This window comes from Pan paniscus, chromosome 23 (assembly GCF_029289425.2).
Source record: "Pan paniscus chromosome 23, NHGRI_mPanPan1-v2.0_pri, whole genome shotgun sequence".
NCBI classification, from domain to species: Eukaryota; Metazoa; Chordata; class Mammalia; order Primates; family Hominidae; genus Pan; species Pan paniscus.
In genome coordinates this window covers 27,448,710-27,473,349 of record NC_085927.1, presented here as the reverse complement: position 1 = coordinate 27,473,349, position 24,640 = coordinate 27,448,710, and the positions used below count along the sequence as shown (strand labels likewise).

The 24,640-nt window shown below is 50.2% G+C and overlaps 1 protein-coding gene across 1 annotated transcript; it reads left to right on the top strand.

The window, feature by feature from the left end:
* The first annotated feature begins 576 nt into the window (after positions 1-576).
* On the top strand, positions 577-21,198 carry HDHD5 (haloacid dehalogenase like hydrolase domain containing 5). Its single transcript, XM_024927058.4, has 8 exons — positions 577-737; positions 10,120-10,323; positions 11,306-11,418; positions 13,578-13,671; positions 15,575-15,608; positions 17,474-17,648; positions 19,991-20,179; positions 20,372-21,198. The coding sequence occupies exons 1-8, from the start codon at positions 612-614 to the stop codon at positions 20,706-20,708; spliced, it is 1,272 nt and encodes a 423-aa protein (XP_024782826.4). The 5' UTR covers positions 577-611; the 3' UTR covers positions 20,709-21,198.
* The last annotated feature ends 3,442 nt before the right edge of the window (positions 21,199-24,640 follow it).

Here is a 24,640-nt window from a genome sequence, read left to right as displayed (position 1 = left end):
CCTCTCTGGAGTAGTCATTTTGTACCTTGTACTACATTCCTGCCTCTACCTCTCCGCAGTGCGCGCGGGGGCGGACTCACGTGCGCAGTCTCCCTATGCGCTGGGAGGGCGTCAGCAGGTTTACAGAAACAATGAAAGACTTAACAATTGGCGCGCGACGAGCGTCCCTTGACTGGCAGGGGCCCAGAGGACTTGAACATCACTAAGGGTCTGCCCCAGCGGCCCGGCCCTGAAGTCAAGGTTGAGACCCCCGGCCCAGACAGTCCGCGAAGCTGAGGGAGGCCGGCCTGGGGCCTGCCGCGCAATGTTACCGGGATCCGCAGGCGCAGGGCGATAGTGCAGGCGCCGCCGCCCAGGCCGTGCCCATTGTGCGCCGCGGCCCGCTCACCGCGATCTCGGTCTAGGAGGCGGCGGGACCCCGCACTTCTTCCTTGCAACGGAGCCCCTTTGGCCTGCGGGTCGAGTTCCATAGGCGCCCGACCGGCTCCGCGCGCTTACAGGACTACAACTCCCGTGATGCCGCGCGCGCCGACCGCTGATTGGCTGTGCAGCGGACGGACTCGCGGGGGGTGGGGGCCGCACGCCGTGCACGTGCGCACGGCGACGGCCGGATGGCTGCGTGGGGCTGTGTGGCTGCGCTCGGCGCGGCGCGCGGGCTTTGCTGGCGGGCGGCGCGCGCGGCTGCGGGGCTCCAGGGCCGACCCGCCCGCAGGTGCTATGCTGTGGGCCCCGCTCAGGTGAGGACGTCCGGGTTCCAGCCGAGCCACTCGCCACTCAGGGCCGGAGGCGGGGCGGGGAGCCGCGGGGAAGGAGGGGCGGCCGGGCTGGTATCCCCGCCTCCTGGGAACTGCCTGGACTGTCGTCGCGCCCGAGTGCATCGCGTTCTTGCTGGAGGGCGGATGTGCCCTGCCTTCCCCTGACTCGCTGGCGGCCTCGGAAACGCTACTCCCGCGGGAGAGCGCTCGTCGGGACGGCCTGGGCCAGGCTGCTTGTCAGCCCCTGCGCTTCCCGGCAGTTTCCGCGTCCCTGTTTTCCCTGCGCGTCTTCTGATTTCCACCATGAGGACGTTTGGGTCGTGATTTTCATCTGCATGTGGAGGAAACTGGGCCGCGCGCCGGGAGCCGCGCCTGCGGGTGCTCCGCCCCCAAGTGCGTGTGGGTTTGGTGCGGGCCTTGGGTTCAGTTCAGCTCGCTGTGACCTCGACTGAGCGCTGGAGGCTCCGCGGGCGGGAGCAGGAGGGCTGGAGCCGGCGCCTGCTGTGTGCCCGGCGCGGTAGTGATGTGTGAGCCTCCCCCCAACTTCTGAGAAGGTGTGACCTCGTGTGGTCAGGAAGCCGAAGCTTGACGAGTTTTCAAGTACGTTTTCTCAGGTCCTGCAGCTGGGAGACGGCACAGGACACTAAACCAGGTTGGTCAGATCCACGGCTCTCACGCTCCCTTGGGCCGTTTTGCCTTTTCTGGAAAAAGGAATCACTTTGTCTTCTAAACGCACAAGTAATATTTTACATTAACATACGGATTTCACAGTAATCCTTGCATTTTTTTTTTAGACGGCATCTCTGTCACCAGGTTGGAGTGCAGTGGCGCAATCTCTGCTCACGGCAACCTCCGCCTCCCGGGTTCAAGCGATTCTTCTGACTCAGCCTCCCGAGTAGCTGGGATTACAGGCGCCCACCACCACATCCGGCTAATTTTTGTATTTTTAGTAGAGACAGGGTTTCACCATGTTGGCCAGGCTGGTCTCGAACTTTTGACCTCAGATGATCCGCACATCTTGGCCTCCCAGAGTGGTGAGATTACAGGCGTGAGCCAGTGCACCCGGCCAAATTACTTGCATGAAAAAAACACATAGTGCTTACTTTGTGCCAGGCACCATTCTAAGTACTTCACAGTTATTCGTATAATCTTTATAACAACTCCGAGGAAAGTACTATTATTAGTCTTCCCATTTTATAGTTGGAGCAGAGGCACAGAGAGGTTAAGCAGCTTACCCAAGGGCACACACCTGGTAAGTGGCAGAATCTGGAACTCAGGTAGTCTGGTGCCAGAGTTTAAGCTGTATTATTTTTATGATTTTTAAATATGGAGCAGCTAAGGTTCAAAGCAGCTGAGTGACTTGGCCAGTGTCACATAGCTAGAAGTGACCAAGGTGGAAGTATGAAATTAGAATATGTTGATAAAAGGACTTACAAACTGTCAGGATATAAATATAAGGAAATATCGCCCTTATTTATAACTATTGTATTGGCTCTAGCATCTCTGCAGAGTCCCGAAATGTCTCCAAGTGACTCTTCCGGTAGAGCAGAAAAAGAAGAATGCAGGATGACAGAGTTTGAGCACGAGCTTTAGAATTGAATCCTAGCGGCTTCACTTAAGGCAATTTACATAGCTTTCCAAGCTCAGTTTCCCCATCTATGTAATGGATCTATTACTTGTAATCCCAGCTACTCGGGAGGCTGAGGCAGGAGAATCCCTTGAACCTGGAAGGGAGGTTGCAGTGAGCAGAGATCGGGCCACTCCAGCCCGGGCAACAGAGCCTGACTCTATCAAAAAAAAGAAAAGAAAAGAAAATTAACCTTAGTTTAACTTTCTTGCTTTACCAAGTTTTTAATTTTTAAAATTTTTTACTCTTTTGTAATAGCACTTAGTTTAAAACACAACACATTGTACAGCTGTACTAAATATATCTTCATTTATATCATTGTTCCATAGCTTTTTTCTTTCTTTTGTGTGTGTGTGTGTGTGTGTGTGTGTGACGGTGTCTAGCTCTGTTGCCCGGGCTGGAGTGCAGTGGTGCCATCTCGGTCCACTGCAACCTCTGCCTCCCGGGTTCAAGTGATTCGCCTGCCTCAGCCTCCCAAGTAGGTGGGATTACAGGCGCCTGCCACCACGCCCAGCTAATTTTTGTATTTTTAGTAGAGACGGGGTTTCACTGTGTTGGCCAGGCTGGTCTTGAACTCCTGACCTCATGATCCGCCTGCCTTGGTTTCCCAAAGTATTGGGATTAGAAGCATGAGCCACTGTGCCCAGCCAGCTTTTTTTTTTTTTTTTTTTTTTTTTGAGACGGAGTCTCGCTCGCTCTGTTGCCCAGGCTGGAGTGGAGTGGCGTGGTCTCGGCTCACTGCAAGCTCTGCCTCCTGGGTTCACATCATTCTCCTGCCTCAGCCTCCGGAGTAACTGGGAGTATAGGCGCCTGCCACCACGCCTGGCTAATTTTTTGGATTTTTAGTAGAGATGGGGTTTCACTGTGTTAGCCAGGATGGTCTCGATCTCCTAACCTCGTGATCCGCCCTCCTCGGCCTTGCAACATGCTGGGATTACAGGCAGCTTTTTTCTATTAAAAAAAATTACAGGTGTGCACCACCGCGCCCGGCTAATTTTTTGTATCTTTGGTAGAGATGGGGTTTCACCATGTTGGCCAGACTGGTCTCGAACTCCTGACCTCATGATACGCCCGCCTTGGCCTCCCAGAGTGCTGGGATTACAGGCGTGAGCCACAGTGCCCTACCTTAAAAAAAATTTTTTTTTAACTTTTGTTAAAAATGAAGACACAAACACCTGCTAGCCCAGGCCTACATAAGGTCAGGACAGGTAATTGATATCACTGTCTTCTGCCTTCACACCATGTCCCATTGGAAGGTCTTTAGGGGGCAGTCATATGCATGGAACTGTCATCTGTGATAACAGTGCTTTCTTCTGGATATCTTCTGAAGGACCTCTCTGAGGCTCTTGAGGTGTCACTCGTATCAGAAATATGTCCATTGTGGTTTGCTTGGTTTCTTTTTTTTTTGTCATAGGTTTGCTTGTAAACAGATAATGTACCATAAACATTCTTCTCTAGTAATGAAAACCTTTTGGCGTTGGAGTTCATGTTTCAGACTTTTTAAGGAACTTGAGGTCTGTAAAAGCTGCAGAACCCTTCACTGTGAATTTTCTTGGATGTTCTTTTCTTTCTGTGGCTACCTTTTCTCTTGCCTCTTTTTCAGCTATGAGTTCCTGTTCCATTATAATCTTAAGGGACCATTGTATATGCAGTGTGTCATTGACTGAAACATCGTTATGGTGCGTGACTGTATTACCATCTTGCATTAGTGTGGTACATTTGTTATAATTGATGTACACCTTCACTTTTTATGGTACTGGGTGCCTGGTTCTCTGTGTACATCCTGAAGGTTGGGGAGGGGTTGGAGTGATGGGTGAGGGAGCCTTATGGATATTGCTCAATTTTCCTGAAAACTTTGCTGTTCTAAGTAGCAGGGGCTATGGATTCTTATTTTTAAGAAAGCAGATCTTGGGCCGGGCGCGGTGGCTCATGCCTGTAATCCCAGCACTTTGGGAGGCCAAGACGGGCGGATCACGAGGTCAGGAGTTTGAGACCAGCCTGGCCAATATGGTGAAACCCCGTCTCTACTAAAAATATAAAAAATAAGCCGGGTGTGTTGGCGCGCATCTGTAGTCCCAGCTACTTGGGAGGCTGAGGCAGGAGAATCACTTGAACCCAGGAGGCGGAGGTTGTAGTGAGTCGAGATTGCACCACTGCACTCCAGCCTGGGTGACAGTGAGACTCCGTCTCAAAAAAAACCAACCAAACAAAAAAAAAAAAAAAAAGGAAAGCAAATCTTGTGACTATTTAGGCAATGACCATTAAAACTATGTATGGTAAATTTTGCAACCATTGTACAAATGAGCTGTTTTTTTTTTTTTAACTATGTAAGTTTTCAAAAATTCAAAAATGGGGAATAATATGAACCCCTGTGCCCATCTCCCAGATTGAGCAATGATTGACATTTTTCCACACCTGCTTTGCTTATCTCCCTCCTCCTTTTTTTGTGGCTCTAAGATTTTAAAGTAAATCTCTGATTTCTTGTCATTTCAAACCTAAATTCTTCTGTGTGTACCTCTAAGAAAATAAGGACATTCTGGCTGGGTGCCATGGCTCACACCTGTAATCCGAGCACTTTGGGAGTTGGAAGGATTACTTGAGCCCAGGAGTTCCAGACCAGCCTGGGCAACATAGGGAGACCCTGTCTCTACAAAAGAAAAAAAAAAAATTAGCCAGGCATGTGGTGGCACATGCTTGTAGTCCCAGCTACTTGGGAAGCTGAAGCAGGAGGATCCTTTGAGCTCAGGAGGTTGAGGTTGCAGTGAGCTGAGATGACACTAGTGCACCCAGCCTTGGTGACAGAGTGCGACCCTGTCTTGTCTCAACCAAAAAAAAAAAAAAAGAAAATAAGGACATTCTGAACATAACCACGATGCCAGTATCATACCTAACAACATTAGTAATTCCTTAATATCACTTAAAATCTAGGCCTTTTAAAAATTTATTTATTTATTTTTATTTATTTATTTATTTATTTTTTTGAGATGGAGTTTCCCTCTTGTTGCCCAGGCTGGAGTGCAGCGATGTGATCTTGGCTTACTGCAAACACCATCTCCCGAGTTCAAGCAATTCTCCTGCCTCAGCCTTCCGAGTAGCTGGGATTACAGGCATGTGCCACCACGCCCAGCTAATTTTGTATTTTTAATAGAGACAGGGTTTCTCCGTGTTGGTCAGGCTGGTCTCGAACTCCCAACCTCAGGCGATCTGCCCACCTCGGCCTGCCAAAGTGCTGGGATTACAGGCGTGAGCTACTTACTGTGCCCAGCCAAGTTTCTTAAAGAAACACTGTTTCTTAAAAAAAGTGTTGGCTGGGCACGGTGGCTCATGCCTGTAATCCCAGCACTTTGGGAGGCCGAGGTGGGCAGATCGCCTGAGGTTGGGAGTTCGAGACCAGCTTTGAGACAAGACTAACATGGGGAAACCGCGTCTCTGCCAAATACAAAAATTAGGTGGGTTTGGTGGTGCGCGCCTATAGTCCCAGCTACTTGGGAGGCTGAGGTGGAAGGATCGCTTGAGCCCAGGTGGTGGAGGTTGCGGTGAGCCAAGATCACGCCACAAAAAAGTGTTGGAATCACCCAGTCCTTAAGGGACTTACTTTCTAAGAGCCACTCTTTTCCTTCAGAAAGGGATAGGGTGGTCGGGAAGTGTCTATTTCTCCCTAACCATTTATCCTTTGGGTCATTCAGCATCCAGTCAGCCTTTGTCGATCACCTGTGAGTCTAAGCACTGTGTCAGGTATGGGGGTAAAGGGCAAATCACATCCCCTCCTCCCTTTAAGCCCAGGTAGTGATTCTCCTTGAGAAGAATAAGAAAATGAAATCTGAAAAGTGCTATGGTTACTTTTCCCAGGAAAAATGCTTGTAGTGTTTAAAGGGGATTTATGGCCATCCTGAAATCTATCTGTGGGCCTAGGTTAGGACCCCCATTCTAGTGAGATTTCTTGGGGAATAGGGAGGGGCTCCAGGGATCCTCGAGGGTACATGAGTGTACTGAGGAGAGAAGAAATGGAACTCACAGTTGGGAGCTGGCAGGAGGTGGGGGAAGCAGTCCTGGGGTCCCCTGTTTTCTCTGAGGTGCTGCCGAGTTGCCAGCTGAATTTGAGGCTGAATCCTGAATCCAGCACTTGTGAACTGGGTGACCCTTGCTGAGTTCTTTTTGAGGTTGATGTCTTATTTGTCCAGTCAGGTAATTTAGTGCCTGTATATTGAACACCTTGTATAAACCAGGCACATTTTGCTAGGCAGGGCCATTTGGAGATGCTGACACTTCCTCAAAGGGCTGCCAAAAAGAATACATAAAAATGCCTTTGTTACATGTCTGGCTGAGTGCTTGGGACAGTGACAGGTCTGGGTGCAACAGCATAAGCCTGTGAAGCCAAGGGTTAGAGGTACCATTTGTCCGGGCATTTCCTGTGTGGCGTGTGGGGCTTGGTCAGTTTTCTCTTGGCAGCTGTTTTTTGGTGTTCAGGTGTGATATCTTGTTGGCTCGAGTTGCTTCCTCCTGTTTTTCCAGGGTCCCTGCCCTCCTCCTGCTTGGCTCTGTAGCTGTCATTGTCCAAGCTTGGAGGGCTCGTGTACAAGCTAACATGGAGGAGGAGCTGGAAGATTGCCTCTCCCGGGGGTCTTGCCTGTTCAGTGGAAAGAAGATGGGATCATTGCAGCCACTCCAGTCCCTATTTTACTGGACCCGAGACATACGTCAGCTTCCTGGACCCCACACGCTCTTGGTTTTCCTCCTTGCACTGTCTTTTGCTGGCAGGTCTTGTGTGGTCCATTATTAAGTAGTATTGTTCTTCCTGGTTCTCTGAGAGGCGAGACCTTCCAAAATTTTCATCTCCAGGACCTGTCCAGTGCTGATGTCTCCACTTGCCTGTCTCCCAGGTCCAAAGTGGGACTTAACCTTGTATCCTCCAATGACCTCTCGCTGCCCGCTCCTACTGTGCCCTTTGGTTCAGTGACTCATACCCCCATCCACCCTCCTGGGTTCCCAGACCAAAATAAAAAAGCATGGGAGTCCGTGTGGCTCCCTCTTCCCTCCACCCCTGTATCTGGATGGTTACCAAGTCATGACTGTTCTGTCTCTGATAATGCCCCCTGATCTCCATTCTTACCACCACTCTCCCAGGTAAATCCTCCATCTTCTCTGTCTTGGGTTGCATTTGGTCCCACCTGGTCTTCTTTCAGTTAACTCCCTTCAGTCCACCCAATGCAGTCTTTTCTCTGCAGCCAAATTTTTTTCTATAGTTCAGGTCTGATGATACCACTTTCCATTTTCAAACTCCTTAAATTGGCCTAGGAGACCTGTGATGGCCAATCTTCCCCACCCCTGTGGGTCAGGTTCCTCTGGTGTGGGCCTATCTCTTAGTGCAAGGCTCCCTGTAGACTGTCCTGGGGCTGCTTGTCTAATTGTCTTCTCATTGAACCAGGTAGGCAGGCAGGAACCACTCATCTAGTCTGGGGGTGACTGGGGGGTGCAAAGAGTTTTGTTACAGGATGTATTTAACACTTTCATTGTCTGGCTCAAAATTCTCTTTGAAGAAACTGCCTTTGTTTAATTCTGTTTATTTATTTAGAACTTACCTAGAATTGATTTGCACTTGCAAAAATGCTGCTGTTTTAGAGTTTGCTTTCTAGGCTGGTTGCTTGCTCTGTCACCTTAGCTAAAAAACTAGGGACTGGAGCGCCTTTTCTCTTCTCTTCTCTTCTTTCTTTCTTTCTTCTTTTTTTTTTTTTTTTTTTTTTTTAGTGGAGTCTAGCTTTGTCGCCCAGGCTTAAGTGCAGTGGCACGATCCCGGCTCACTGCATCCTCCGCCTCCCAGGTTCAAGTGATTCTCCTGCCTCAGCCTCCCGAGTAGCTGGGGTGACAGGCGCCCACCACCACGCCCAGCTAATTTTTGTATTTTTAGTAGAGGCGAGGTTTCACCATGTTGGCCAGGCTGATCTTGAACTCCTGACCTCAAGTGATCCACCCTCTTGAGCCTCCCAAAGTGCTGGGATTACAGGCGTGAGCCACCACACCTGGCCTGTAGCGCCATTTCTGTTTCTGGTTGCTCTATAAAGGGAGCTCTGTGCGTAGAGTAGGTGTGTCAGTAAGAATGACTTGACCTAGTTGGCACCAACAAAAGAAAAATAGCAAACAAGTTAGGTTAGGTTTTTTTTTGATGATTGAAGAACATCTTGTATGTTAACAGGCAGTTTATAAAATGAGAAATGGAATGATTTTTAAAAACAGCATTCAACTTTATAAATCCAGGAAATGCAGATAGAAAAGAGATAATTTTTTTACCTTTAAATTATAAAAAAGTTTGAAAATTAACAGTTGTGAAAATCAATATTGTAAGGGTAAAGTACGTTGCCAGTGGACATGTTTTTGAACAGCAGTTTGTCAGTTGGTGTTTATGTAATTACATTTGCTCTCTCTGATTTATTACTCCTATTTTTAAGAATCTAGCTCAAGGAAATACCCATAATATAGGAAAAAAATCAGTATTCCTGAAGAGGTTCCTTGTAGCATTATTTTTCATAGCAAAATTGTGGAAAAACCTAACTGTCCAAAATATAGAGAACAATATTAGTGAATTATTCACTCAGAATAGTATGTAGCCAGAAATGATGTTTAGGAAATAGAGCTATGCATAATTAATATGGAATGATAGGGCAGGGTGCAGTGGCTCAAGCCTGTAATCCCAACACTTTGAGAGGCCAAGGTGGGTGAATCACCTAAGGTCAGGAGTTCAAGACCAGCCTGGTCAACATGGCATAACCTCGTCTCCACTAAAAATACAAATATTAGGTGGGCATGGTGGGGCGCACCTGTAATCCCAGCTATTCGGGAGAGTGAGGCAGAAGAATCACTTGAACGTGGGAGGCAGAGGTTGCGGTGAGCTGAGATCACGCTGCTGCACTCCAGCCTCGGCGACAGAGCAAGACTCTGTCTCAAAAAAAAAAAAAAAAAAAAAAAGACAGCCAAGAGATACCAACTAAAAAAGTAAGATGGAAAACAAAGTCAACATGATTCTATGTGTGTGTTAAGATTAGAAAGGTGTGTATACTATAGATTTATAAAAGCCTTCTGGAAATTATGCAGGACAGGAATAGGACCAAGTAAGTTGGAGACAAGAAACTTTTGAAACATGTTTATATTGTCTGTAGTGATTGAGGTTATTTTGTTTTTAACTTTTTGCTATAATAAAATCTTAAAAGATGGTTATAAAGACTATTGTAATCCATAAAAATATTTATGATATGTCAAGCAAAAAAGAACGAGATGATGTAAAATAGCATATAGTTCATTTGTAGCTACAAGACAAATATGAGAATAGAGAAAAAAGGGGAACTATTAATTGGTTGTTTTAAAGTGTTGGGATTAGGCTGGACTCGGTGGCTCACGCCTAATAATCCTAGCATTAAATTTAGGAAACTGAGGCGAGAGGATCCCTTGAGCCCAGTGGGTCAAGGCTGCAGTGAGCCGTGATCATGCCACTGTGCTCCAGTCTGGGCAACGGGAAGACTCTGTAAAAATGAATGATTAAAAATAAGTGTTGGGATTATATTTTCTTTGGATTTCTCTATTTTCTATTTAAAGATTGCCCTATCAGAATCCTGTCTTCATTTTTTTGTTCTTTCTGACATAGGTTTTCAAGGGACATGAGTGACCCGAGGATGGTGTTGAGCCTCTCTTTGTAAGGGTTGTTTCTTTGTTACTCACGTACTGGTAATTATCTTACCATCTCTGCAGAGCCCACCCACCTTCGGGTTCCTGTTGGACATCGATGGAGTGCTTGTGCGGGGCCACAGAGTGATCCCTGCTGCTCTGAAAGCCTTCCGAAGGCTGGTGAACTCCCAGGGGCAGCTGCGGGTGCCCGTGGTTTTTGTTACAAATGCTGGGAACATCTTACAACACAGCAAAGCCCAGGAGCTGTCAGCCCTGCTGGGGTGCGAGGTGAGAAGGCAGCCAGAGGCATGGAAGCCCAAGGACCTGGTTCCTAATGGAGCCGCTGCCCCAGCTCCAAGTCCCTTTCCCCTGGGTTGGGATATGGAATCACCTAGTCCTAGGTCATGGCCACAGCTGAACACAGAAATCCTGCCTGTGTATTTGGCAGTTGTAGATTATGTCCTTGTATCTGTTTCTTTTCTTCTGGGCATTGGGGGTGTGAGTCCCTGAAAAGCAAAGGTCACACACATGTCTAGAACTCTGCATAGCAGGAATAGCAGGTGTGGCTCTGGAGTCACACCTTGGCTTTCCTGGGTATGATGTGTACACCTGAAGGAGTGCTGTCCTCTTCAGCCACCTGCAGCCCTGCACCATATCCCAACTATGATGCATTCTTGTTTGTTGAGGGTGAATTCAGCTTTTGGAAAGAGTCCTTTGGAACCAGGAGAGTAAATAAAATAGCTGATTGATTAGATGATGCTGCTCAAAGTTGCATGTAAAATGTGACGGAATCAAATTGGTTCCTTGCTGTGATTTCCAGAGAGAATTCCAAAAACCTTCCAAGTAAAGGCTGCATTGTTAGGGTTAGTATAAATGTTAAGCAGCTAAATCTTAGCAGAAATGAAAATAGAAAGTAAAAGACCAGTTTCTGCGACAGTGACAGGGAGCACACATGAACCCTATGGCTTCCAAGTGGGGGCTTGGGAAATCCAAACTGAACCTGACAGGGTGGCGGTGGCAAGTGGTCAGAACCCACATCTGTGGCATTTCTGGTCTCTTGTGTGGCAAGAACTAAATGAGACAGGTTCTTCTCAGATCTGCTTGGGTGCCTTTCAGAAGTGCTGCTGGGTGCTAGAAAGGGCTTTGCTCCCCGTTCTTTCTCTGAGCGAGTTTTTCCCTTCCCTAGGCTAAAGGACCTGCCACCTGTCTCATTATTTCCCTCAACCGTTCTGTCTTCCTCTGCCCTCCCCTGTCTTGGCTGTCCCTACAGGTGGATGCAGACCAAGTTATCCTCTCTCACAGCCCCATGAAGCTCTTCTCCGAGTACCATGAGAAGAGAATGCTGGTGTCTGGACAGGGGCCCGTGGTGGAAAATGCCCAGGGGTATCCTTTTGGTCTTAACTCTGGCTGAAGGGAAGGGGCAGGGCTGGGGTGTTTCCTCCCTTAGCTGAGTGGGGACTGTAGTGAGGAGTGCTGGGTGCTGGGGTACACAGGCGATGTTGTGGGCTCAGGGGAGGGAGGACAGCTCCCGACTGTGGTCAGTCCTCATGTCTGGTGGTTTCCAAAAGCCAGTTCTCATACCCCTGCATCAGAATCCTCTGGGGAGCTTAAAATACAGATTCCAGGGTATCTGCGCTGGAGCCTTAATTCACTAGGTCTTGGGTAAAACTCAGGAATCTGTATTTTTTAAAAAACAAAACACCTCTCTTAGTGGTTCTGTAACTGGGTTTGGGAACCCCTGCTCTAGCCTCTTCCTTGGGGTGCCCAGTCAGTTTATTAGCCAGTGGTAGTGAAGCAGCTACCGGGAGCCTGTCTCTGGGAGCCTGCGGAATAATACCTGGCCCGTTTCAAGCAACTGTTGTGCTGAGCACGTCCTGTGTACCAGCGGTCTGCCGCACACTCTGAATGGGACGAGGACCAGGATGAGGGCGTAGGGCTTATGAATCCATCAAGGGCTTGTGCTTGAGGCAAGAATAACACCATGAGCAGTAAAGGAACGTGTGCGATGGCGTGTGATCGAAGGCCGGTAAGCTCACAGGAGGGCGCCACAGGTGTGGAGCGTGTGCGATGGCGTGTGATCGAAGGCCAGTAAGCTCACAGGAGGGCGCCACAGGTGTGGGGCGTGTGCGATGGCGTGTGATCGAAGGCCGGTAAGCTCACAGGAGGGCGCCACAGGTGTGGAGCGTGTGCGATGGCGTGTGATCGAAGGCCGGTAAGCTCACAGGAGGGCGCCACAGGTGTGGGGCGTGTGCGATGGCGTGTGATCGAAGGCCGGTAAGCTCACAGGAGTGTGCCACAGGTGTGGAGCGTGTGCGATGGCGTGTGATCGAAGGCCGGTAAGCTCACAGGAGGGCGCCACAGGTGTGGAGGGGAGGGCTTGGAGTATCCCTGGGGCAGGAGTTGCCTGTGGCTTCTTGGAGGGGTACAGCGGAGCCCCAGGAGATGGCTAAGCTCCTAGGCAGGGGAAGTAGGAGGTTGGGAATGGGATAGGGAGAGGAAGGAAAGAACAGGAAGGGTGGTACCAGGTTGTCGGGAACCTTGGAAGTAAACTTGAGGAGTCTGACCGACTTCTCAGGGCAGTGGAAAGCAGGGCACGCTTTATTGCTGATGGGGCAATCCGATAGAATCAGGATTTTGGGGAAATTCATTTTGAGAGTAATCAAACCATGTCCAGTTAAGATTGCAAGTTGGAATTGAGGATAGGAAAATGGAGGCAGATCTTAGAGGAGATAGGCTGAAGCTGGCTTGCCCCTCCCCAAGGCCTCCTCTTCCTTGATGATTTGGGTTCATCCTTTAAGATTTTAGCTCCAGCCCTACTTCTCCATGACTCCTCTGGACTCCCCAGGCCACTGAGGAGTCTCTTCTGAACTCAGCACTGACTGGCAGCACTGTTCTCAGAGAACACTGGTTTTGATGGGCTCTGAATGTGCTAGGCTCCTTGGGGACAGAGTTTTTTGTTATTTTTTTTGAGACAGGGTCACACTCTGTTGCCCAAGTTGGAGTGCAGTGGTGCAATCATAGCTCACTGTAGCCTTGACCTCCTGGGCTCAAGTGATCCTCCTGCCCCAGCCTCCTGAGTAGACTACACGTGTGCACCACCATGCCTAGCTGACTTTATTTGTAGAGACAAGGTCTCACTATGTTGCCTATGCTGGCTGGAACTCCTGGGCTCAAGCCATCCTCCTGCCTCAGCCTCCCAAAGTGCTGGGATTTCAGGCATGAGCCACTGCACCCAGCTGGGGACAGAGATTCTTATGTGCCTTTGCCCCCTAGGCTGTGCCCAGCATAGGACCTGGTAGCTGGCATGTGCCTGGTGACTGCTGGTGGGTTACCCAGGAGCTGCCCTCTCTACTCTGCCTGTGCAGTTACAGCCTGCCTGCCAGCACCTGCAGGATTTGTGCCATCCTTGATGGGCTCTGCTTGGTGCCCTCCTGCCTGGCTTGATCAGGAGTGGGTTGTGTTCCCTTCACTTGTGATTTGATGCATTCAGAAAGGCATCTTCCCCAAGACCTGTCCAGCATTACTTCCTGAGCTTGCTCCAGACTGGGCTTCCGAAATGTCGTCACCGTGGATGAGCTGCGGATGGCCTTCCCTCTGCTTGACATGGTGGACCTGGAGCGGCGGCTAAAGACCACGGTAATAAGGAGCATGGGTTGGGCTGTGTCATCCTTCACTCCTCCAGTGTCCTGCATTGGCTGTGTCGCTGACCTTGCAAGCCCTCCTGCAGAGCTGTGATTTGTCCATGCTTCTTTGGAGGCACATCTGGCTAAGGGTTTTGTTCCCTGAATTTATGAGAACGGCCCAGAGGCTGGCTGCAGTGGCTTACACCTGTAATCCCAATGCTTTGGGAGGCTGAAACAGGAGGACTGTTTGAGCCCAGGAGTTCAAGACCAGCCTGGGCAACATAGTGAGACCCCGTCTCTACAAAAAAATTTTAAAAATTGGCCAGGCATGGTGGGTCACACCTGTAATTCCAGCACTTTGGGAGGCCAAGGCGGTTGGATCACCTCAGGTCAGGAGTTCCAGACCAGCCTGGCCAACATGGTGAAACCCCGTCTCTACTAAAAATACAAAAATTAGCTGGGCACAGTGATGGATGCCTATAATCCCAGCTACTCGGGAGGCAGAGGCAGGAGAATAACTTGAATCTGGGAGGCGGAGGTTGCAGTGAGCTGACATCACACCATTGCACTCCAGCCTGGGCAACAGAGCGAGACTCCGTCTCAAAAAAAGAAAAAAAAAGAAAAAAAAAAAAAACGCCACATATGGTGGCGCATACCTATAGTCCCAGCTACTCAGGAGGCTGAGGCAGGAGGGTTGCTTGAGCCCAGGCGTTGGAGGCTGCAGTGAGCTGTGATCACTGCACTCCAGTCTTGGCGGCTGAGTGAGACCCTGTCTCAAAAAAAAAAACAGGAAAAAGCCCAGAGAAGCGAACGGCTTTATGCCCTGTCCTCTCTGTATTGCTTATAATTAGCTGGGAACCCATTTCAGAGACACAGCATCCCGTCCAACAAGGAGTTCCAGACTTACTGGCTGGCCTTCCCAGTGCTGCCCAGGAGAGCTGGCCATTGTGAAGTTAGCAATCCTGAGGCCCGGCACTGAGCTGCCCTCGGGAGAGGCAGCTTGCTTGCAGAGGAAGCACTGGTCAGTCTACACATCTGCCCAGGTGCCCTGTGCGCTGGGCTCATTTTTGAGCACTGACTTTGTCCCCTGTCTCATCTGATCCCTTGGTGATCCTCTGCAGCATGACTGCCATCTCTTGAGGTGCCCGTTGGCTCACTTTCTCCTCATCGCACCGTCTGTGTATCACATAGCCCAGGTCTAGAGTCAGACCATTCTCACAGTTTGACGACATGCAGTTATAAACAGATAACTTACTTTTTATTTGCTGATATAGCGTTAAGTCCTTCCTCCTCCAGCGCTTTCTGATGGAACAGAGCACTTCCCCTGTGAGGGCTTTCTCCCTGACCTGTGCAAGTTCTGTGGAGAGCCAGAATGTCAGAGTTGGAACAGATCTCGGAATAGCTCAGAGACAGCCCCACACAGGGGAGTGACCTGTCCCGGGTCACATAGTTGTTTAGTGGCAGAGCCAAGACTACCATGGCCTGGGGATGGAGTGGACCCTTGAGGCTGGTCGAGTGAAGCTGCCTGCTCAAGAACCGACATGAGGAGAAATGGCCCATCAGGCGTGATGCCGCCTTCGTCTCCACAGCCTCACCTTAGCTGCCTGATTTTAGACTCTTGCTTGGCTATATCTTGTGTCCTCTCCCACCAGAGAAAGACAGCTGACCACCCTTCCACCTGGTGACTTCACCCATGGTGTCCTGCCTGTTCTGTGGCCCCACCTGGCCATTGTCTTTTCGCCTTTCTTGCATCTTTCTCAGTCCTCTCCAGCTTTCCCTTGGCTTGGGCTTGACCACGGGTGTGGGGTCTGTGGAGTGTGTCTCCCCTCCCCTCCCAGCACCCTGGAGGTGGGGTTGTGGTTCTCCTGGAGTGGAAGGCGACTTGTGTTGATAGCCTCTCCTTTGTCTCTCTGCAGCCCCTCCCGAGGAATGACTTCCCCCGCATTGAAGGTAAGAGAGGTCCTCTTTGATGAGTTGTGAGGTCTTTTCTCCCTCTCCTCTCTGGCCCTCAGGCTGTCTCAGTGTGACTGCCTGCAGCCTGGTTCAGCAGCAAGGGGGCCTTGGAGTCAGGACACCTGGGCTCTGGTCTGGATCTGCCACTCACCACCTCTGAGACTGTTGTTAGTCTTTCCTTCCCCATGCCACTCACTATTCCAGGAAAACCGTAAGCTTAGAGAATCTTAGTGGTGGAAAGACACCTAGAGGTGATCTAGTCTAGTGTTTCTCAACTTTTAAACCCAGTTCTCCCCTTTTTATACCAAGAACATTGGAATATCCCCTTTATTATCCTGAAGTGAAATTCATAGGTAATATAACTTCTGTACACACATATTAAAAATTAGTTCAGTATAAAGCCCTAACTGTAATAGGGGGATATAAAAGGAAACATTTTTAGTAAGAAGATAATGTATTTCAGTATGTAGTAGTTATCCAAGAAGTAAAATGGTTGCACTAAACAGAATCACCATGAATGTTAACAGCTACAAATGCAGGCTGATGTGTGTTTATAGGTGTGACAGGCGTGTTTTACTGGTGACTCAGAAATTAGGGGCAGCATTGCCATTGGTCAAGTGATTTTCCAAAATAGGGAACAGTTCTTGGTAGAGTTTTGAAAAGGCAAAGTACAGTCTTCTCTTGACTTACACGATAGTTGTATTTTTGGAAAAATTGATGTTTATTGAAGCTGTACAAAAATACTTTGTGATTGTATGTAAAATAGAATCGTTCAAGTAATTCTGAAAAGGTTGTTCACCTATGTGGATATCAGGATATCAGGTGGGACATTCAAATGTTATGAGGACATGGGAAAGTTTTTTCTTTTTCTTCTTGTTGTTTTGTAGAGACGGGCTCTCACTATGTTGCCCAGGCTGGTCTCAAACTCCTGAGCTCAAGCAATCCTACCACCTTGGCCTCCCAAAGTGCTGGAATTACAGACACAAGCCACCGCACGCAGCCATGGGATGGTTTTTTTAAAAATTAATTTTAGTGTGGGATAGTTTTTGATTGCACAGGATTGTCCTGAGTATGTAGCATCCCTGGCCCCCTCCCACAACCTTCACTTGCTAGGTTCTAGTCATTGTGACAACTAAAATTGCCTCTGATTTGTAAAGCACCTCAGCAGGGGCGGTGCTGCCCCATGGAGAATCACTGGTCTGGTGCAGTTCACCGGCTCTGTACCTTAGTGTCAGCAGTGTCCTTTGCCTAGTGCTTACTGTGTGTCTAGTCCTGGGCTGTTTACTGATGATGTAGCTCAGTTTTATCCTCACAATAGCTAAGTGCTGTTGCTGTTATGTAGTTGCAGTTGAGGAAACTGAGGCTTAGAGAAGAGAAGTTACTTGGCCACAGTCATACAGGAGAATCGGTGGAGTCCAGGTTGGGGTTCAAGTCTCTATCACTCCACACCCCCTGTCCTGGCTGTTAGGTTCTGCCAGACCCTGGGGCTCAGAGAGAAGTGACTGAGGGAACAGGAGCCCTTGCTAAGTCATGTGAGGGAGAGTGTGGTGGCAGAGTCCCAGCCAGCAAGGAGAAGTAGCCCTGAGACATGCTGCTTTTGTTTTGTAACCTCTTCTGTGAAGCACCGGTGGACTGAAGTCAGAATGGGAGCCCTCAGGAATCTCCTTCCTGGGCCCTGGGCCTTGTGCACCCAGGGTGGATGGGTAAGGGGCTCTACTAGGCTTGTTGGGGAGCTGTGCCCCTGCCCAGCTGGGTGCACCATGGGTGGAGGGCTTGTGGATGGGTAGCCCTAGCTGGCATCCTGAGGGCCTGCCGCCTGCCATCTGCCCTGCAGCTCTCACCTGCGCCTCTGTTCTTTAAAGGGGTGCTCCTCCTAGGGGAGCCGGTCCGCTGGGAGACCAGCCTGCAGCTGATCATGGATGTCCTCCTCAGCAATGGGAGCCCTGGGGCTGGCCTGGCAACACCCCCCTACCCCCACCTCCCCGTCCTAGCCAGCAACATGGATCTCCTGTGGATGGCTGAAGCCAAGATGCCCAGGTGAGGACACAAAGCTCCCAGCCTTGGCCTGGTGGTCTCCTCCTGGCTGCTGCCTGGGCAGTCCTGCAGGCAGTTCCCATCCGTCCTGACACCCCAGGTGCTGGGACCTAACTTAGGTAGGCCCTGTTGTTGCTGCAGTAACCTGGCCTTTGGAAGGGCTTTCAAGGACCACTCCACATATTAGTTACTAAACCTAAACTACAGATTATGGAGTCTGAGGATGTATTGAGAGGATGTTTCACACGTGACCCCTGCCCCCTATAATCTTTACAGAACATGCTCTTGGTGTCTGGTGGATCCCAAACCATGGACACTTTTTGTACCGTATCTGTGCACATTATTCAGTTGCTCTTCCTTCCTTGGCTCCACCCTGTAGCATTGGTTCTTTGACTTTCTGGTTTCCTTTTACCCTTAAGACATAAGGCAGGAGGAAGCAAGGATTTGTCGGTTTTTTGTTTGTTTGTTTGTTTTGTTTTTTTGCGGGGACAGTGTCTCACTCTCTCATCCAGGCTGGAGTGCAGTGGTGCAGTCATAGCTCACTGCAGCCTTGAACTCCTGGCCTCAAGTGACCCCCCTGCCTCAGCCTCCAAAAGTGCTGGGATTACAGGCGTGCACCATCATGCCGGCCAAGGATTGTTCTGATAGTCGTATAGACCAGAGAACTGAGACCCAGCAGATAAGTGGCTTTCTCAGGGGCATGCAGGTGCCTACACTCCCTGCTCAGCTGTGTTGGTATCATCTGTCCTGTCTTATTCTGGGGCTAGCACAGATAGAGGCAGCCCTTTTTTGGCCCTCAGGGTGCTTACTTGAAGGCCAGCTGACAGCTGCTGTGTACTGTTCGGTTGCTGTTATCTGCATGGCCAGTCTCTTGAGTCTCAGCCTGCTGTTGACCCCCAGTCAACAGTGCTCGTCAGCAGAGGGTGGGCATGGCCCAGTACTGCCTCAGGGCCCGTCTCAGTAGTCCCAGAGAGACGGGGTATGGTATGCTCTTGTCACTTTTAAAGTGTATGTCTGTGGCTCGAGGCTTGGCATTGTCTCTGAAGTATTATTCCTAGAGGCGGGTGTGCTGACACTAGATCAGTGGGCTTGGTTGGTTATGTCTCTGTGAACTGAAAAGCAAGGGGCAGATTTCAATTTACAAACCAGATTTTAGATGAACTTTTCTAATTAAAAATAGAATTCTTTACATAAATGGCACTGAAAAATGTGGTGGCTCATGCTTGTAATCCCGACACTTCGGGAGGCCGAGGTGGGTGGATCACCTGAGGTCAGTTCAAGATCAGCCTGGCCAACATGGCAAAACCCCGTCTCTACTAAAAATATAAAAATTAGCCGGGCATGGTGGCGGGTGCCTGTAATCCCAGCTACTCGGAGGCTGAGGCAGGAGAATCGCTTGAACCCGGGGGGTGGAGGTTGCAGTGAGCTGAGATTGTACCCAAGCGCCAGCCATCATATCAGCATTCCAGGTGTCAAGAAGGAGTTGGGGAGGGCAGAGAGGGCAGAGAAGAATACCCTGTCCCCAGTTTGTTTGTTTTTTGTTTTTTGTTTTTTTTTAGACGGAGTCTCGCTCTTTTGCCCAGGCTGGAATGCAGTGGTGCAATCTTGGCCCACTGCAACCTCCGCCTCCTGGGTTCAAGTGATTCTCCTGCCTCAGCCCCCCAAGTAGCTGGGACTACAGGCATGTGCCACCACACCCAGCTAATTTTCGCATTTTTAGTAGAGACAGGGTTTCACCATGTTGGCCAGACTGGTCTTGAACTCCTGACCTCAGGTGATCCACCTGCCTTGGCCTCCCAAAGTGCTGAGATTACAGGCATGAGCCACTGTGCCTGGCCGCCTGTCCCCAATTTTAAGGATGCTTATTGAAAATTTAGCCCAGCATTTCTGCTTTCCTTGACTGTAGCTTAGTCACATGGCCATGCCTCGCTGGAAGGGAGGCAAGGGAAGGTCTTTTTCACACCTAGTGGCAATATGGTCAGCTGAAAATGGACACCAGCAAAGAAGGGGAGAAGCGCAACCGTAGTCTGCCTCAGCTCTACAGCAGGATTTAAGCTCTGGAGTCAGACTGAGTTGTAATCCTAGCTCTGCCCTCTTGAACAAGTTACTTAATCTTGCTGTGCCTTGGTTTCCTCGTTTTACAAATAGTGTCATCTCATAGAGTTTTTCTGAGAGGAAAATGTGAAATGCTGCCTCCAGTGCCTGCACAGTGTCTGCTACATGTCAGCTCTTACCCTGGGGAAAAGGCTGGTCTGTGTGTTTGCTGCTTAGACAGTGGCAGTCGTGTTCGCTAGAAGAGCCTGGAGATCAGGAAGACTGAACTGCTGCGTGCTCGTTTCTGGCAGGTTTGGACATGGCACCTTTCTGCTGTGCCTGGAAACCATTTACCAGAAAGTGACGGGCAAGGAGCTGAGATACGAGGGCCTGATGGGCAAACCCAGCATCCTCACTTACCAGTATGCCGAGGACCTGATCAGGCGACAGGCGGAGAGGCGGGGCTGGGCCGCCCCCATCCGGAAGCTCTATGCTGTGGGGTAGGCTCTGCTCTCCCTCCTTTGTCCCTTTTATGACATCCCCTTCCCTCCCTCCTTCTCTACTCTCACCCCCATTTCCCTATATCTAATTCACTCTTCTGCCCCGAAACTCTTCTCTGCTCCCTTTGCTTTGCAACATTGATTTAGGGTTTTTTCTCCTCTTTCCTTTTCCGGTGTGGCTGCCCCTGCCAGTGATAACCCTATGTCTGACGTATACGGCGCCAACCTGTTCCACCAGTACCTGCAGAAGGCAACGCATGATGGGGTGCCAGAACTAGGGGCCGGGGGCCCACAGCAGCAACAGCCCTCAGCAAGCCAGAGCTGCATCTCCATCCTGGTGTGTACAGGCGTCTACAATCCCAGGAACCCACAGTCCACGGAGCCTGTCCTTGGAGGAGGGGAGCCTCCATTCCACGGGCACCGAGACTTATGCTTCAGTCCAGGGCTCATGGAGGCCTCCCACGTGGTGAATGACGTGAATGAGGCTGTGCAGCTGGTCTTCCGCAAGGAGGGCTGGGCTTTGGAGTGAGGGCAGTGCGGTGGAGGTGAGGGGGTGAGCCTGGACCTGTGGGCGAGTCCCATTGGCTGGGCTCTGGCCTGATCACTGGGCTCAGGTCAGGGCTTGGTTCCCTTGCCACCCTTCTTGCTGCCCCATGAGTGTGGCATTACTGGTCACTTGGAAGAAGACAGTGACTCTTTTTCCCTGCTGGGTAGCATTTTGTATGGAACGGTTGGAATTTTCTGGGCCCAGTTCCCATGTGCCTTTCCTGGCAGTCTAACCTCAGGCCATTCTCTTCCCCTGTGTGCCTCAGTGTCCTTCTCATTTCAGTAGGGACTTCTGAAATGGGGGAGGCAGTGTGGAATACTGTGGACGTCTGTGCAGAGCCTTTGCCGGCACTGAAGGCATGCAGCCTGTCGGCAGAGTGTCTTAACACCAGATGCTATTTTTTACTGTATTGTAGTTTATTGCCCGGAGATGTGGGGCTTTTTTTTTTAATAAAATAATCATAATAAGTGTTCATGATGCTGTCTCTTGTGAAGCTCTGTCTGGAGTGCACTAAAAGTCCTGTGGGGAAAGGAGAAGGAGTGAGTGGTGTGGGCGGCCCAGGGGCTGGGAGATGGGTGGCATTTCAGCTCCACGAGGTGCCCACATCTCCTTTCCTACCTCCCGCCCCCAAGTCCACACCCATTCTGGGCTGTGAAGCCTGAGGCTGTCTAGGAATGAGTATGCCTGGCTTTGGCATATACTTAGCAACTTCCCTGGTGTGGAAAAGAAGAGGGATCTTGTTACTGGTTTGTTCTAAAGGAAGCAGCTCTTCCTGCAGTGATTCTAGAAAACATGCCGCTTCTTGCATCCCTTCCTCTAGGAGTAACCAACTTCATTTCTTCATTTGTCTGTGTCACCGATGGCCTCAGCATCTGCAAATCACCCAGTCAGTTCTCGTCCTCATTTTACTCCAGTAGCTGTTTGTGTTTGACATAGCTGATGCCTCCCTCCCTTGTTCTTTTTTTATTTTTTAGAGACGGAGTCTTGCTCTGTCACCCAGGTTGGAGTGCAGTGGCACGATCATGGCTCACTTGAACCTTCCGGGTTCAAGCAGTTCCACCTCAGCCTCCTGAGTACCTGGCACTAGAGGCACATGCCACCACGCCTGGCTAATTTTTTTTTTTTTTTTGGTAGAGACAGGGTTTCACCATGTTGGCCGGGCTTGTCTAAAACTCTTGGCCTCCAATGATCTGCCTGCCTTGGTGTCCCAAAGTGCTGGCATTACAGGCGTGAGCCTCCACGCCCGGCCTCCTTCCCTCATTCTTAAAGCCCTCTTGGCTCTCTCCACCTGACTACTATTTTTTTTTTTTTTTTTTTTGAGATGGAGTCTCACTCTGTCACCCAGGCTGGAGTGCAGTGGCATGATCTCGGCTCACTGCAGCCTCCACCTCCAGGTTCAAGCAATTTTTGTGCCTCAGCCTCCCCAGTAGCTGGGATTACAGGCGCCCGCCACCACGCCTGGCTAGCTAATTTTTGTATTTTTGGTAGAGAACGGGGTTTTGCCATGTTGGCCAGGCTGGTCTCAAACTCCTGACCTCAAGTGATCCACCCTTCTTGGCCCCTCAAAGCGCTGGGATTACAGGCATGAGCCACTGCTCCCGGCCTAACTGATTTCTTTCTTTCTTTTTTTTTTGAGACCGGAGTTTTGCTCTTGTTTACCAAGCTGGAGTGCAATGGCGTGATCTTGGCTCACTGCAACCTCCACCTCCCGGGTTCAAGCGATTCTCCTGCCTCAGCCTCCTGAGTAGCTGGCATTACAGGCACGTGCCACCACACCCAGCTAATTTTTTGTATTTTTAGTAGAAATGGGGTTTCACTGTTAGCCAGGCTGGTCTCAAACTCCTGGCCTCAGGTGATCAGCCTGCCTGACCTCCTGAAGTGCTCGGATTACAGGCATGAGCTACCGCGCCCGGCCCTCAGCTGATTTCTTGACACCTTTGCTTGGATGCCTCAGAGGTGTTTAGAGGTCAGGGAGCAAAGGAGGTTGAGAGAGTGGCTATGAAACAGGAGAGCCGGTGTCTTGGAGGCTGAGTGGCTGAGTGCTGAGGAGCTGTGCTCATTCCCTCGGTGTAAGTGTTGCTGTGTCCACGACCAGACACTGAGCGCAGTCCACACCTCCTGCTTAACTGTCTTCCCCAGCTTAGGTGGCTGCGGCAGCTCCTTCCTCTCCTTGTCTAGGCCGAGGGCCTGGCGTCCTGCTGAGCTCCTCTTAATTTCCCAAGTGAGCTCTGCTACCCACCACGTCCCTGGCCTCACCTGAGCTGTTACAGCCACACTTCATGGCCTCCCTGCCTCCGCCCTTTTCTCTCCCACCTGCTCTGTTCACTGATTGGCAGATCACGTGGTCTGTTCTCTGATGAAAGCCCTCCAGTGACGTCTGAGTCAGAGCAAAAGCAGTGATTTCTTACCATGGCACAAATGCCTCTTCATCCTGTCCCACCGCTACCCCCGGGACCTCACCTGCTGCTTTCCCCATCATCATTCACACCTGCCACCCTTCTCCACGTTCACTCCTGCCTAGGGCCTCTCGCAGCCCCTCTGCCGGGCCACAGTGTCCATGTGGCTCATGCCATCCCTTCCTTTTCCTTTTTTTTTTTTTTTTTTTTGAGACGAAGTCTCGATCTGTGCCCCAGACTGGAGTGCAATGGCGAGGTTTTGGCTCAGTGCAACCTCCGCCTCCTGGGTTCAAGCGATTCTCCTGCCTCAGCCTCCCAAGTAGCTGGGACTACAGGTGCATGCCACCACACCTGGCTAATTTTTTGGTTTTTAGCAGAGACGGAGTTTCACTATGTTGGCCAGGCTGGTCTCGAACTCCTGACCTCGTGATCTGCCCACCTCAGCCTCCCAAAGTACTGGGATTACAGGTGTGAACCACTGTGCCTGGCCAAGTATCTTTTTTTCCCAGACCCACTTATGGGTCTGATGGATGGATGTGCCATTCCAATTTCCTTGACTTTCTGTAAACATAGCACCATCATCCTTACCCTACTTAATGTTTTCATGGTACCTACCGCCCCATGACCCACATATACTTGCTGATTCTATGTCTTCTACTACTCCATGGACTCTGTCCATATTGGTTCATAACCGTGTCCCCACACCTGCATGCCTGGCACTTGGCAGGCTTCAAAAGATGATAGTAGATGGCCCCTGAGACCCTCCTATGGTGAGTCCTCCACAGGGCCCTTGGACATGAACACGCCTCCCTCTGCCTTCACTCCCTAGGGAGCGTGGCAGAAGTGAAAGGACTGCAGGCCTGGCGATGGAGTGCCAGCCCGGCCATCCACTAGCTATAGGGCCTTGGGCAACTTCCTTCACTCCTCCAAGCTTCCATTTTCTCACCCGTGAAATTGGCATTGGCAATGTTTGTTTCATAGGACTATCTGAGAAATAAATGAGCTGTTATAAGTACAGTTCTGTATCATTTCAGATTATGTTCTGTTCCTAACAGAAATCTTTTTGGTCTTTTTCTTTTAGAGTCTGGGGTCTTGCTGTGTCACCCAGGCTGAAGTGCAGTGGCACAATCACTGCTCACTGCAGCCTCTACCTCCCAGGCTCAAGTGATTCTCCCACCTCAGCCTTCTGAGTAGCTAGGAATAGAGGTGTATGCCCCACTGCACCCAGCTAATTAATTTTTTTTTTTTTTTTTTAGAGATGGGGTCTCACCATGTTGCTCAGACTGGTCTTGAACTGGCATCAAGTGATCCTTCCACCTTGGCTTCCCAAAGTGCTGGGATTGCAAGCATGAGCCACTGCACCTGGCCTCTAACAGAAGTTTGATTGGTGGCTTGACCCAACAGGAGGTTATTTTTCTAAGTGATGGGAAGGTCAGAAGCGGCATGTCAGGGCTGGGAGCAGTGCCAGGCTATCCTGGAGGACTCAGTGCCCACCCCACCATCCTCAGCACGCGTGCT

What these genes read in the sequence shown, in the direction of transcription:
- HDHD5 (XM_024927058.4), top strand. Translation starts at nt 612, where the DNA reads ATGGCTGCGTGGGGCTGTGTGGCTGCGCTCGGCGCGGCGCGCGGGCTT. An exon ending in ATGCTGTGGGCCCCGCTCAG is followed by an intron (nt 738 to 10,119) that starts GTGAGGACGTCC and finishes CCATCTCTGCAG; the next exon opens with AGCCCACCCACCTTCGGGTT. An exon ending in CGGAAGCTCTATGCTGTGGG is followed by an intron (nt 20,180 to 20,371) that starts GTAGGCTCTGCT and finishes TGCCCCTGCCAG; the next exon opens with TGATAACCCTATGTCTGACG.